This window comes from Rhea pennata, chromosome 1 (assembly GCF_028389875.1).
Source record: "Rhea pennata isolate bPtePen1 chromosome 1, bPtePen1.pri, whole genome shotgun sequence".
NCBI classification, from domain to species: domain Eukaryota; kingdom Metazoa; phylum Chordata; class Aves; order Rheiformes; family Rheidae; genus Rhea; species Rhea pennata.
The window spans coordinates 37,494,585-37,509,168 of NC_084663.1; the positions used below are offsets into that span (position 1 = coordinate 37,494,585).

The window sequence follows — 14,584 nt, forward strand, 5'->3', positions numbered from 1 at the left end:
GTATCCACTCTAAGAAGTTAGATAAAATCTTTGGCCAGGATGCTACTTGGACTCCCTGGACTTGAAGGATACAGCCTCCTATGAAGTCTGGCATAGAAGAAGAGAGGCAGATCTCTGGTCTGTAATGACCATCCGATGTAAAGAACAAAAGGCCCTGTAGGTGGAGGACATTATTGTGGGGCCAGGACACCAGTTTCTGTATATCCCTAGTTTCATTCTCCAGTCAAGATGCTCAACAGTGTTGGCAGAGGAGCCCAGCTCTGAAAAATGCTTTATTTTGCTTACATTTGGGTCAACTGGGGAGTAGTAGTAGAGAAAGAAAGTGTGCTGTGGTTAAAGACACATGTTTCTGGGTAGAGGACAGACACCTTAGGTGACTTCCAGGGTGGTGCTACCTGGTCCTCTCTGCCATGTACTACTCTCCAACAGTGTGAGCAGCAGTTCCCTGCCGAGGGACCAGGCATAGGTTGGTGTCTGATTCAGCACCTTTTGAAAGATGATTGCAGCCCACTTGGGATTCCTACAGTATCATTTCCCATGAAGCAGAAGCTAAAGCAATGGTGCAGGAACCATTGGCAGCATGGTCTGTGGAGGACAGGTAAGCAGTGGCAAAGGAAAATTTTCAGGGCATCATTCTCAGAGAGTGGACTTCAGTGCAACAATGTCATCTATGTGTGGTAAACGACTGGAGTGTGTGGTAGACCAGAGATTCCCGTGATGTGTGGACAAAAAAAGCTTTGGGCAGTGCAGGACCAAATTACCTTTAGAGTGGAGATGCAGATAGCTTACCTGTTTGCCAAAAATTAAATATTGCGAATTTTCCTAAATGTACTAGATTTTTCTAAGAGAAAACAGAACTATAGAAATGCAGCAGGTACTTGGAGGGGAAATGGTCAATGGGACTTTGTTCCCATCATCTGTGACTGGTTCTTAGGATGTTTTTCTTTCTTTATGAGAGAAAATTTCTGTGTGTGTGGAGTTATTGACACTGAACTTAATTGCAGAGAAGCTTCAGGAGGTCTTTTAAATATGCCTGACCTGTAACTCTGAGTACTACCAACAAAAGTATTGATTCAAGCTGAGAGCAGGAGAGACTGATATGTTTGTGGTAGTCTGTGCTGCTGAGATGTGCAAGAGATTTCTGTAGGTACATGGGATTTTGTAAGGGCTGCTAGCTTCCTACCTATGTATCTTGCCTGTAGTTCAGATAGGAGGTGATGAAGGCAAGTGTGACTTCAAGAGAGAGGGAATATCTTCTCTTATGTTTGCGTAGTGCCAGGTATAAGAGAGCAATGAAACCAGGTCAGGTCTCTAAGTGCTGAAGTAAAGTAATAATTCTACTTTGGAACACACTAAATTCAGTGCTTTGCAAAAGCTTAATGACATGCATGAAAGGCAGAATGGTCAGTCTATTCTGAACTTCTCTGATTTCGCTGATACAAGTTCAATTATTTTTTTCTGTATTCTATTGTGTGTTTTACAATTGGTTTATTCATTGAATTAACTGAAATAAGAGCTTTGTGGCACAGGAAATGCATCACACAACTAACCTTAAAATAAAAATGTAAAAAATAAACTTAATTTTTTCTGTTTCATGAATGATGGCTCTTCTTTTAAATCTTGTTAGATGAATGAAATAAACATAAGCTTTCAAGACATTTTAGTATTGGATCAAAGTCAGGGCTGGAATTGTAAGCAGTGAGCTCTTTGTGGCTGTATCTACGCTTACTGCTCTTAAGGTTGCTGCCAGACACTGCCTGTCAAGGTCCCAGGCCATGTTTACACTCGTATTAAAGGCTGTACACAACCTCACACACACACAAAATAAACAAACAAACAAACAAGAAAGCCTAAGGGTTTTCAACATGTCTGCATCCTACGTCGTGCTCTCAGGTACTGTCCTTAAGGAAGCAACGTATAGGAGTATAGGAGATGAGGCATCGTAGGTTTGCAGAGTTATATTGATCTCAGACGGGATCTCTTCCAAGAGTCATCCTGTGGTTAATGATGCACCTTTAGTTTTTACCATTCCTAAGTCTTTGAGAGACTAGCACTTGGAAGGGGCACCCTAATGGTAGGAAAGTAGTTACCCAAAAGCCAGAACAGTGTGTATTACCCTAGCTTTTGGTCATGAGCATGCTGGCAGGGTATCATATATGTGTCTATGATAGCAGTGTCTATATAGCAGTGTCTATGTCAATTCTGGCTTGCAATTATCTGTTACGTCTAGCTGGAGTTTCTACATTTTAAGAGTAGTCAAACAATATGAAAATACACTCTGCCAAATTACCAAGCTCAGCCTCAGCTTTTCCTTTTCGAATTTAAATGAAATACTCTGGAAATAATCTACTGTAATGTTTTAGAGAATTAACTACAAGACTGATTTGTAATCCACTTTAATTATCTATTTCAGCATCCACTGCTCTTGTAGCAACAATTACTTTGAGATGTAGGATAACAGGGCAGGAAGGTTTTAGGGACCAGCAACTGACTGACATGTTGATACTGCCCAATTTATGAGCTCTATCCTTTCTTCCTGAATAGCTCCAGGGCAGGCCTCCCAACCACTCTTTTGATTTCATGAGTTCATACACCAACCTCTGCTGCAACTGCAGTGTTTCTGGTAGCTTTCCACAAAAGAGGCTGGAAGGTAAAAAATGACTACTGCAATAAACATTTTAAACATGTTTTTAGTCACTGTTCTTTCCCTATTTTATTCTTAAAGTCCTTTTCTCTACTTTTGTTTTTCCAGTAGCTTTTTCCTTCTGATTTCTTTGGCAGTCCCTTTCATGAAAACTCCTATCTTGTGGTAGCTGGCATTCTTCTTTAAGCTCCAATTCATGTTTTAAGGCAAATATACCTACTCATTCTGGTTCCTGAGCAAAGTATTGTACAAGTAAAGTAAATTTTAACTAAAGGCTCAAATGTAAATAAACTCCCAAATATATTTTTAAATAAATATTTTTTAAAGTCAGTCTTAAAGGTTTGTAGTTCTTATTTGTGCGTGGTTTTTTTTTCAACACATGGAGTCAGCAGTACTACCTCCAACAGTCCCATTAAAATGGCCAGAGCCCAGGAATACAGATGTAATAAAATGAGCCAGGAATTATATGCCCTGATCAGGAATGACTACTCAGTTGAGAATATACTACTCCATGGACCAGTGTAAGTTATATAAAAGGCAAAGTATAAACTGTAGGATGGGATTACATTGCCTCATGAAGTCTCACACTTACGGAATAAGCATGTTCGCTTTTAATGACAAGAATTGCAGAGTCATAGTAGGTTATCACTCCCGTCTGTGGGAGTGAAACTACTGTGGGACACTTAGGCAAGAACTGTAATCTGAAAACATATAGCATCTTTGCAGGATGTGGGTTATGTGGTAGACTAGGCTCACATTGTTGCAGTATGCAGCAGGGGAATTCAAGCAATTCAGCAGCAAATGGGACCTATGAGCATAAGGCACCTCGCCTCTTAGCTAGAAATAGGCAGCAATGCTAAGAGATGGATTTTGAACATTAATGGGATGTGCTCAGGAAAGAGAAGTGTATCAGGAAAAGATGTATCAGCAAAACACACAGGCTTACCTGTAGAATGGAATGGTCAATTCTTTTAACAAAAGGTATATATTATTTCCTTTACAATTCTATCTTTAACAAAGATAGAATCATTATCATTACTAAACCTTGCATGGCTGTTGTAAGGAGGAGCTGTAAGAATTTAGAAGAGGGATATGGAATTGAGTCTGTTTACACATAATTAGTATGGTGGCAGCAACTGTAACATTTAGAAATTAGTTTTGTTACTTAAAAAAAAAGCATAAATAAGCATAAAATCCTCTCTTGTTCATCATGTAGTATTTGAAACAACTGGATAAAACTGAGTTAACATCCCTAAGAATTGGTTAATATAGTTTGTTTTCATAGTGAACAGAGATTTCTCCCCCCACATACTGTCTTAAGAGTAACTGCTCTAGTTCCTAGAGTTGTGATTGTGTATCTCAATGTTTATTTTGAAAAAAAAGAAAAAACACGTTCCTACTCTTGATGGTGATCTAAGAGAACATGAACGTGATTTGAGTGTACTTTAAGACTCAAAAATCAAGACACTTGCATTTAAAATATTGTGAGTTTTACAAGATGTTTGTATTTCTTTTAGATCAACTCATGATTTCTGAATGCTTCACTTAGGCAACAGTGAGTAGTACTGAGAGTGAGTTGCGCTAGTTGCTAGAGAAAGTTGCAGTAACAGATGTTCTAATCCCAGAGAGGCTATCATTCACAGAATCCAAGTACTTTCAAAAATATATAAACATCATACAAACTTGGAATCAGGAAAGAAAGATAAAAGAGGTATTAAGATACTGCTTGAAATGCCAGTCCCAATGAGGTCAATAGAAGTATGATTGCTAGCTTCTGGAGGAACACATTCTCATCCAGTGGTAGAATTGGAAGCTTCCGTAGGTCCTTTAAGGATGAGGAGGTGAATATAAAATGCAATGTCTTGTTCAAAAATCAACAGTCAGTTTTTCCTGATGAAGAATAGTCTCTATTGCTCCTCCAGTCAACAATTAAATTTAACAAGAATCTTCTTTCACTACCTACTTAAAAATCTACTACCTGAATGTACTAACATATACTATGAAATAAATGGAGACATTTTGGACTGATTGTGAAAATATACTTACTTCAGTATCAATCACAAGTCATATTTTTAAAACATTTCAAAATATTTTGGCACATAGAGGTTTTAAAGCATGACTTGGAATATACAGAATTTTCAGTCAGCTGTTCCATGTATCTACATGCTATAGTTTCCAATGAGGTGATTCATTTTTTAACAATTCACAGTATTTACTTTCTTCCTGCTGCTAATTAAACAGGTTTCTAAATCAATTAATGCCCTTGCTGTAACAAACATGGAACATAAGAGTTGTATGGGTAAGATCATAGGCACTACACCTCTTTTAGGACAGCATATATTCTTCTAATAGTAGGAGGGTATCAAAGGAAGTGTTAGCCAAAAGTGCATGTCATAAGGATATAAGGATATTGGATGTGGGACTGACTGCTCTTGGTTTGGTCAGTGTGATAGGTAGCCTGAGGTAAGCATGGAGCTTGAGGGGGCATACCCTCTTTGCTGTATTTCAGCTTGCTGGTGGAAGGTTGCTTCTCCCCAAAGAGGAGTGGAATGCCAGAAACATGTCTCATGGCATTTGGGAACCATCTGGCTCCTTGTAGATTGGGTGGCAGGTCAGAGTGGTGCAGTTACATGAGTGGTTTGACGTGCAATGGAGTTTATGTTCTATGTAATCTTCCTTATGCTTGAAGTTCTGTGTATTGCACTAATGCATAGTACTGCTGCACATGAATAGTTCCTCCCCCTGAACAAGTATGAAGCTGTGCCACAATAGTGCCATGAAGAGTACCCCAGTAATACAGAACCTTATTTGTTCTGTAAGAACCTTATAGTGTTTTTCAGCCTCAGAAGTTATGTTAAAGGAGGCCTAGATGAAAAATGAGTTCAGCATTCCCTGGTGTGGCGGGTCAGGAATAGAGAATGAGATAATCCTCACCATTCATCATCATCATGATGAAAGATGGCTTCAAGCTACTCTTCTCGCTCTGAAGACTGGCTTGGTCTTCAGCCTGTAACTGCTTCATGGCTACTGTAACTCCTGCTCTTCAAATACTCCTCAGTACCTGGGATTAGCAACTTCAGTTTTGAGATTAGCAGGGCACATCAATGCTATCCTCACTGTAGAAGCTGTGGGAGGGGGGAAATGTGCAGCTGTTCTTGCAGTTGTATCTTGTTCTTGGACTGTTTCTGCACACATTGCTCAAAGGCCAGTCACAGGCTGGTCAAAATTGAAACTCAGCCTCTGCATTTACAGTAAGCAGCAGACAAGCCTTGGGTTTTGTCATTACAGATGGGTAGACAGAGATACACAGAGTCCAAAAGGAGATTTTGAAGCCTCCACACGCGGCCTGTCAGCTCTGCAGCCAAAAGTGCAATCCAAAAGGCCTAGCTAATGCCTGACATTCAGAAAGGTGCCACCTCTGTATCTTTAAATTGACACAAATATTTTGACAAACACATGTTTGTGCATACAGGCACTTTAAACTGTAATACAGTTGGAAGAGTATATTATTCTGAAGAAAAGAGCAAAATACACCCAGGCAGTTGCAAAACTAATGAGACAAACGCTCAGCCATCGAGACAGAGGAGGCAGCTTCCCAGGGCGCTCAGTTCTTCGCATCTCGGTCTCCTCACAGCTGCGCTGTCGTGATGCCGGACTGCTGAAGGAGAGAAGTTCACCCGAGCGCACGGCCAGGGAGGAGCAAACGAAACACACACGGCCCCGGACAGGTGTGCCAGTAGGCTCTCCCTCGGGTCTCTTCAGCTGTTTGTAACCTTAAACGACGTTAAAAGACCCTCAGCGCTCGGCGCGGAGGGGAAACCGCGTTCGGCGACTCCGCCGGCCCGCGGCGGCCCCGCCGCTCGCAACCCGGGGCACAGCCCCGGGCTCACGCCCGGCAGAGCCTTCTGAGGCGGTTCCCTCCGCTCCGCTCCGCCCCGCCGCTCCGCTCAACCCCGGCGGGGCGCGGGAGGCCCTTACTCGGCCGGGCAGCGGCGCGACGCCGCCCCCGTGGCGCCTCCGCGCGCCGCCGCGCGCGCCAGCCGTTAGCCGGGGAGGGGGAGGGGCAGGCGGAGGGGGCGGCCGGCGCCGCCGCCGGCGCCGCCGCCGCGCTGCCCCGCCCCCCGCGCCGTCTGGCGGCGCCGCCGGCGGGGGGCGCCCGCGGGGTGACAGACAGGTCTAGGCCACAGCCGAGCGCGCACGCGTCAGTTCCGGCGGGGAGCGCGGCGCGGCGCGGCGCGGCGCGTGGGTAGGCAGCGCCGCGGCGGCGGCGGCGCGGGGGAGCGGAAAATGGCGGCGGCCGCGCAGCTCACGGATGAGGAGCTTTTCTCGGAGCTGCGGCGCTTCGGCTTCTCCCCGGGGCCGGTCAGCGAGAGCACCCGGCCCGTCTACCTGAAGAAGCTGAAGAAGCTGCGCGAGGACGAGCGGGCCGGGGCCCGCAGCGGCGCCAACAAGACCCGGAACAGCAACAACAATAACACGGGGGCCGGAGCGGCGCCGGGCGGCGGCGGCGGCTCGGGCAGAGCGGCCGCTGGCGCGGGTGCCCGGCTGGCCGGCGCGGAGCACCCCTACCTCCCCGGGGCTGGCGCCGCGGGCGGCCGGAGCCGCGCAGCACCCCCTGCCGGGGGCAGCAAAGTGCTGCTGGGCTTCAGCTCGGACGAGTCGGATGTGGAGGGCAGCCCCCGGAGCCAGGCCGGCGCCGGCCGCAGGGAGCGGGCTTCGCCCGGCCTGCGCGGCCCGCGGCCTGCCGCCCCCCTCGGCGCCTGCGGCCTCGCCAGCAGCTCGCCGCCGGAGGAGGCGGCCAGGCGGAAGCCCGGGGCCTGGTGGGGGGCGGCGGCCCGGAGACCGGCGGCGGCTCCGGCTCAGGCTGTGAGGGAGCCCTGCGACGGCGAGGAGGAAGGAGGGGAGGAAGAGGACGGCGACGAAGAGGAGGAGGAGGAGGAGGAAGGCGGCAGCGAACAGTGGAAGAACCGGACTGTGAACGGCAGCCGGCTGCTCGCCTTCGGCAGCAGGGATAAGTACTCTGACTCGGAGGAGGAGGAGGCGGCGGGGGCCAGGGCCAAGCAGCAGGTACCGAGGGAGGAGCCTGCAGTTCGCCGGCCCAGACGGAGCCTCAGCAAGTCTCCTGCCCCATTCATAGCAAGCAAATGCGCTGCAGCCGGCGCCGGCGTGGTGGAGACGGGCCAAGAAAGGGCTGGCGGAGGCTGTGGTGCCGGTGTAGTCGTAACGAATGACAGGGCGGCGGCGGCTGCCGGGAGTCTAGACAGGGGCAGAAATCATGAGGAAGAGGAGGCGGCGGCAGCGATAGGGGGAGGAGGAGGATGTGAAAAACTGGACTGTAGTCCTCCCACTCCTAGATACCGCATTGGCCTGTCTAAGAAATCCCCTGCAGTATTGTTGCTGCCAGCACCGCTCACAGACATGGACAGCAGTAAAATCACTGACCCTCCGGGTGCCACTAGGAAAGCGACCAATAATCATGTTCTCAGCGGTGCTGCTGGTAGCTATAATGTTGAATCCAGGATCTATTCAGCTACTAATAGCCTTCCCTTGGGTGGAACCTCCTCCCTTAGACTCAACCACTCCAATCATACGGGTTCAAATCATACCTACCTGAAAAACACCTACAAGAAGAATCTCTCAGAGCCCGAGGAGGAGCTTCTCCAACAGTTCAAAAGAGAGGAGGTATCCACCACTGGAGGCTTCAGTGCACATTACCTGTCCATGTTCCTCTTAACTGCTGCATGCTTGTTCTTTCTGATACTGGGCTTCACATACCTGAGAATGAGAGGTTCTGGAGTAGCTGAGGATGTAGAAGTCAACAGTAAGTATGAGGTCAAGGGTAAGAGCAGTTTCTTTCTGCAACTGGATATTACTGTTAATTCTACTTTGTACTCCCAGACGTGTCTTACTGAGCATTTCTGAGTTCCGCTTTGGTATAATCTCCTGATGTAGGACAGAGCATGGAGAAACTGACTGGCATTCCTTAAGTGGTATGGTAAGCTTGCAAGGCAGTTGAGGGTAAATCCGGACTCCTGGCTCTTTCCTGCTGTAATATGTTGACACCATGTTTTCTTGCATGTTTTTTTTTCTTTGCAAAGCAATTTCATGGTTTCAATATAGCAGATGTAGGCTTAATAAAGAATCAGCAAGGTAAAGCTTTATACTAATCTCACAGTAGTAGTCGTGCGCATTTGGCTGTCTGGGATTCCTGCAGGGCTAAGATCTGTCTGTAGCTGTTCAGTAGTAAAGCAGGTTATTTTCATTTCTGTGTATTAAGGCTTGAGAAGAATGCTAGGTTTAGATGATGTTATGCATTAAAACATTCTGCAGTGACTGATGGAACTGTCATGTATTGTTTGCAAATGCACACTTTTTTTCTAAATTTAGATTATAATACAATTATATATGAAACTACTGTGCTTTAATTTGAATTTCAGAGCATTCTTTTTTAATTTTAATTTTGAGGACTTTAATATATGAAAGCATCTTCTTTGAATGGTTTTAGAAACTACCATTTTGTATTCACAAGCGTACAAAAATGGAAACATAGCACCTAAGGGTGGTAGCTCATGCAAAATCATTTTTTGGCTTCTCTGAATGGACAGTAGAGTTTCTAATATAAGAAGAAAAAAATCATATCATTGGTGTCTTGATTTCGTATTAGCAACTGTCAAAAACAGTATAAAGAGCTAGTTTTGAGATGTGAGAGCATCAAATGGCCATTGGGACTTGCATTGTTTTTGAAATGATAATTGAGGAAGGTATGTGGATATATGCATGTGCATAAGTGTTTCTTTCAATTGATAGTAGGGTATGTATATACCCCATATTTGTGTACTAGTACCTTGTATGAAATGGTCTCACTCATTGTTAGATTGAGACTTTTTAGTGCTGCTTATATTATTTATCAGAACTTTACTGGGACCTGCTGGGACTGTTAACTCCGAGACTAGAGGGTGCAGGGCAGAAATATTCGCGTTTTTTTTTCTTTTTTCCCCCCTTTTAAACTTTATTCATTGCATTGTAATAGTAGAATAGCTTTCAATTCTTTTGCACCCTTCTGTGTGGGAGGGAAGGATTTATTGTTTAGGAAAGAAAGTAGCAGCAGGAACTTAGTGTTTGGCGCAGTTTCACTGCTGTCCACATGGCTCTTAATAAATAACTATAATGAGACTGTTTTTTTGGGGGGGGGCGGGGGGAGAGAAGGTGACAAACATATGCAGGTGGACTGAAATAGATGCAGTGCAGTCTGAGTATGGAGGCTATTCTTACTGATCTTCTGTGGTTAACTTCTGGCCATAACTGCTAGAGACATAAATCTTCTTATAAAGTACTGATGAGCTATGCAATTCCCGCTAAAGCATATTAGATTTTTTTGTCTTTTTTCCCTAGTCTTAAATTCTGATGATTTTAATGGGGAAAGTCTTTCAATCTGCTGGGATAAACTCCCTAACTGTCACATTCAGTGGTTTATTTAGAGCTAGTCTGCTGTGCTGGTTGATTTAATCTCAGTGGCTATGCAGTTAGTAATACTGTGGGGGAGAAAAAACTGCTCTGAACTCTCTGTCTTAGAAAAAAAAAACCTTTGTTTTTAATGTGTGAACTTCCTTGCAGAGCATATTGAACTACTGTACTGAGTATATTGCTCATAAAAAGTTGGAACTGTTACATAAGGAAAATTGTTTTCTTCTGCCCCTTTGCTTAGATTAGGCTGCCCAGCCAAACACCTGCTAGTCGTATGTTGTTTGGTAGCTCCATTAAGCAAGTTCATGGCCTTCTCTTACTCATTCTCTTTTCAGTTGGACTCTTGAAAATGGATTCCTGAAGAATTCTTTGGACAGTGGTGCTTGCCTTTTAGGTGCCCTCTTTCCTCATAGCCTTGAACTTAGTCACATAACAAGTAGGAATTGGGGAAGAGTCCACTGGAAGAAGCAATTTTTGTGGCCAGCTCCTGTGATAGCAATGGGAACAGGATTTCCCCACCTCCCCTCTCCTTCATAGTACAGTAATGAACAGAAATTTACCTGGCACGTATTGGAGGGAAAAAAAATCTGAAAGGTCTGTTGAATGGGCAAGAATAGATAAGATAGACCAAAGAAGACTGGTTACTACTACTACTACTACTAGTTTTGGGAGGAAACCTGTCTTCTATTAGATGCTTCCTCAAGTTTAGTTAAACAACCTCCGAGTGAGTCCTTTGGCTCTTACACTTCTGTGGGTGTATTATCTGTTTTTCGCATAGAAGCAGAAGTGATTCCTACATTTTTATTAAAAAATAATAATGTAGCTGAAGAAACTATTTTGTTCTTTGCCTTTTTAAGGCTGTAGGTGAGATACAGTTGGTTGAAGGTGAATGCTAAGTTTGATTATGAAAAACTCAGCTGTGTTCAGCTTAAAACTGTTAACATAAAAAGTTTCTGTGATTTAGTGGAGTTGGAGTATAGGTACCTCCTGAATTACCACAATTACTATGACAAAACAGAAAGGCTGTTTGTGTGTTTGGGATGCTTCTCATTTTTCCTCCAGGGAGTAATGCACAATGTTCGTAGTGTTTGTTGTCCTAAATGGTTTCACTTCATTTTAGGCGATCTAGTGCAACCTCCCTGCTCAAGCAGGGTCACCTAGAGCATGTTAGGGTTACATCCAGGTGGGTTTTGAATATCTCCAAAGAAGGAGATTCCACAACATCCCTGGGCAACCTGTTCCAGTGCTGATGGAGGAAGCATACTGATGGATGCATGGATAAATGGAAAACCACTGAACAATTTGGAAGACATCTACTGAACAATTTGGAAGACATCTATGTTACCTCTTCTTCTGTGTAGAAGTTCTGCTCCAGGTTGTAATGCTAAATCCTGTTGTAAATGTAAACGATAATTCTTGAATGACTATGGTGACATGAAGGCTTTGCAATGATGTCAGTGTGCTGCCTGTTCCTGGAAGATGGAGAATTACAAAACAGAGTTGATGTTTTGACTGACTGCTATGCGTCTAAGGTCTCCTTGCACAGCTGACTGTTCAGATAAAACACTGTCTTAGTGTTGTCTTGGTACTTAGGCAGTTTTTCTGTCTAAGCAAATAAAGGCTTTGGGTTCACATGTCTAGTCTTGAGATACTGCTAGCATTTTCTCCTAGAAACTTTGACTGTAGAAGTTCGCCCATTCAGTAAGCTTCTCAGCCCGTCTGCAAGAGTTGGAGACAAATGTAGGTAATGGAGCTGGAAGGTTAAATCAAGTATCTTTAGATGACTGGATCATCCGGTGTCAGGTCTGAGAGTGCTGTCTTGATCAGTAAGTACAATTTCTAATTAGGATATATAGATGTGGTAGTGGTGGAACCTATGGCCCCAACCTACTGTATCCTGTAATTTTGCTTTTGATAACCATTTTTCTCCAGTATCCTTGTCATTGTCTCTTCCCCCCTGCCATCTCTGCCTGCACCAGCTTATGTGTTTGCAGTTTACTGTGGAGGTTTAGAGGATAAGAAGCAAATGAATGTGCATGTATGCTGACTATGAAACAGGAAGACTGGGGTTGGGCTGATGGGCCTAGTTTATTGGGGGAGATGTGCTGTGACATCTGGTGTTTTGCAAAAGCAAATACTTCATTTTGTGGAGGAAAAAATCAAATTTTCTGCTTACTCAGCATCCTGTTGTGGTGCAAGTATGTTGAATAAAGCTGACTTTTTGGAGTCTTAAGGAACTCTTTCACTTGAACTCTTAGTGACAAACTGCAATTACTAGAAGGCTGTATGAAGTGGGGAGGGGAAGAGATGGAGGTTAAAAATCTAATTGGATTAAATGTTAGTATTTGCCAAGTATCCTACAGGATCCATTGAATTTTAGTGATGCTGTGCTAGATAAGTAAGAAATCGAATTGTTCCCAAATGAAAAGATGAAAAATCTATCCTCTCTTTAGAAATAGAGAAGTCTATTTATATTTTTTTGGGGGGGGGGGGAAGGTTATTAGATTACTTATAGAATAATTGTTTTTACGTACATACTTTAACTTCATTCATACCACCACTTATATCTTAATACAGAGTTTATTTATAGGATACACATATATCCCCTCAACCTTTTCTTTAGTGAAAAGGTGTTGGAGATTTTTAGACTTTTGGCATTGGAGCACTTTGGGTAAATGCAGCATTGATCTGTTTTTGTTGAGCAGTTGACTTAATAAGACTTCATCACAACAGAACTGCTGAGATGAGCTGGATAAAAGTTATACTACTCCTGACTAGCTTTTAAGACCACATCTGAATATTAATTTTCCTTTTCTCAGTGAAATAGTATGTCTTTGAAGGTTAGCTGTATCTCTGATTTGTTCTTTGGAGAAGTCTCGTACTGTTCATTGACTTCAAAAGTTAATGTAAGCAGATACTATCAGTGGGCTGTGTATCAAACCCTCTACATTAACCGTATATATCCTCAATACCTGTCATCCTACTATGTAGTTTCTGGCAGAAAACATTCCAGTGCATTCATTCAGTGGTATTCATCCCAGTGTGTGTTCACTATCATCAAGCTGCAAAACAGGAACCCTTCATGTCCAGTATTCCTAGACTTCACTGCATATATCCTCAACAAACTAAATTTTCTGTGTATCTGAATGTGTAGAGTTGGTCCTTGAAAACAAAATTCTGGTTTAACCTAATCTGGAACCTATCAACAGAAATTTAGTAATGGAATGTTTACTGTGAATGAGGGGTTCCACACATCAAAAGTTAAATGTATGATTATTCTTAGCAGTTGCCTGAAACACTCCTTTCTGTTGTTTTTGTTGTTGTTTTCCTAGTTCCCAGCATGTTTTCTGGGAAACGTTAAAGTTGTCATCATCAAACTTTATGATGATCTCTGGTACTTGACCTTTATTTAAAAGTAGGTTGTTCGTTTTTATTCTGGCAGCATACTCTGGACAACTAAAGGGGTCATTTGTTAATTTTGTTGAATAACAGGCTGGGTGGTGCATCTTGTGATTAAACTTGAGAGGCCTTTTTCAGGTCGCTGAAATTCACAGAAATGCAGACTAGAAGACCAGTCTGGCTATCTTATTTCTGTTGTTTCTCACACTTGCAAATTCCTGGGAAGGAATTTGCCATTACTCTGTAAATTTCCTAGTATAATCTTGAAAAGAAGAGAGTATCCTGTCTGTTTAAGTGTCAGTTTGGATCCGATATATGATCCAAGGAAGCTTCTAGGGATGGGATGCATGGAGTATTTGAATGAAAAAGCTGAAAAGCAGAAGCTCTTCCTTTTATTCAAAGGAAGAAAAGCCCTGGAGAGACTTGCTTAGCTAAGAAAATGAGAATAGATATGTAGATTTCCTTCTGGAGAAGAAACCAGCCTCACTACATATTGAGTTTTGTTTTATCTGTAAGCTTGTCTAAAAGCAGCTCTAAATAAAGGTTTTCCTAATTATCTTAAGAATTTATCTGTATCTTGAGGATATATCCATGCATTGTTACTTCGTATTTCCTACATAGTAGGGCAAACACATGTGCATTCTAGTATCATCTCAAAGAGAATAAATTGTAGTATTGAGAAAATCTGAAAGGTCCATATGACTGTATTGTCTCTACAGTGTCCTTTGAGCCAGTAGTCTTTCTCATGGAAAAGCAGAAATAACAGCCTTTTAAGCACTCTGGAAGCTTATTCAGAATGGGCGGATGCATATGCACAGTCAGACTAAGTGTTCCTAAGTTTATTCTGATCAGTGCCTTTTAAATTTGACTCCAGCCAAAGATGGTACAACCTGCAGAAACACAGTAGACTTTTTCTTAGTTTGTTCATATTTAGCACTATTTTACTCTGAAATTGGACAGTATGGCTGCTAATGCATCTTTAGATTAATAATTTGAAGTATTGAGTTTTTTGTCTCACACCTTGAGCTGAAGGTGCTGTTTATGAAGTAGCAATGAAAATGAGGAGATGTGGGTACA

At 43.3% G+C, this 14,584-nt stretch overlaps 1 protein-coding gene across 2 annotated transcripts in view; it reads left to right on the plus strand.

The window, feature by feature from the left end:
• The first annotated feature begins 6,921 nt into the window (after positions 1-6,921).
• LEMD3 (LEM domain containing 3) overlaps positions 6,922-14,584 on the plus strand; it is a 45,243-nt gene continuing 37,580 nt past the window's right edge. For both annotated transcript variants that reach the window (XM_062584225.1, XM_062584234.1), the window contains exon 1: positions 6,922-8,465. In XM_062584225.1, coding sequence (XP_062440209.1) covers positions 6,932-8,465 — 1,534 coding nt within the window. In that variant the 5' untranslated portion in view covers positions 6,922-6,931. The remainder of the gene's footprint in view (positions 8,466-14,584) is intronic.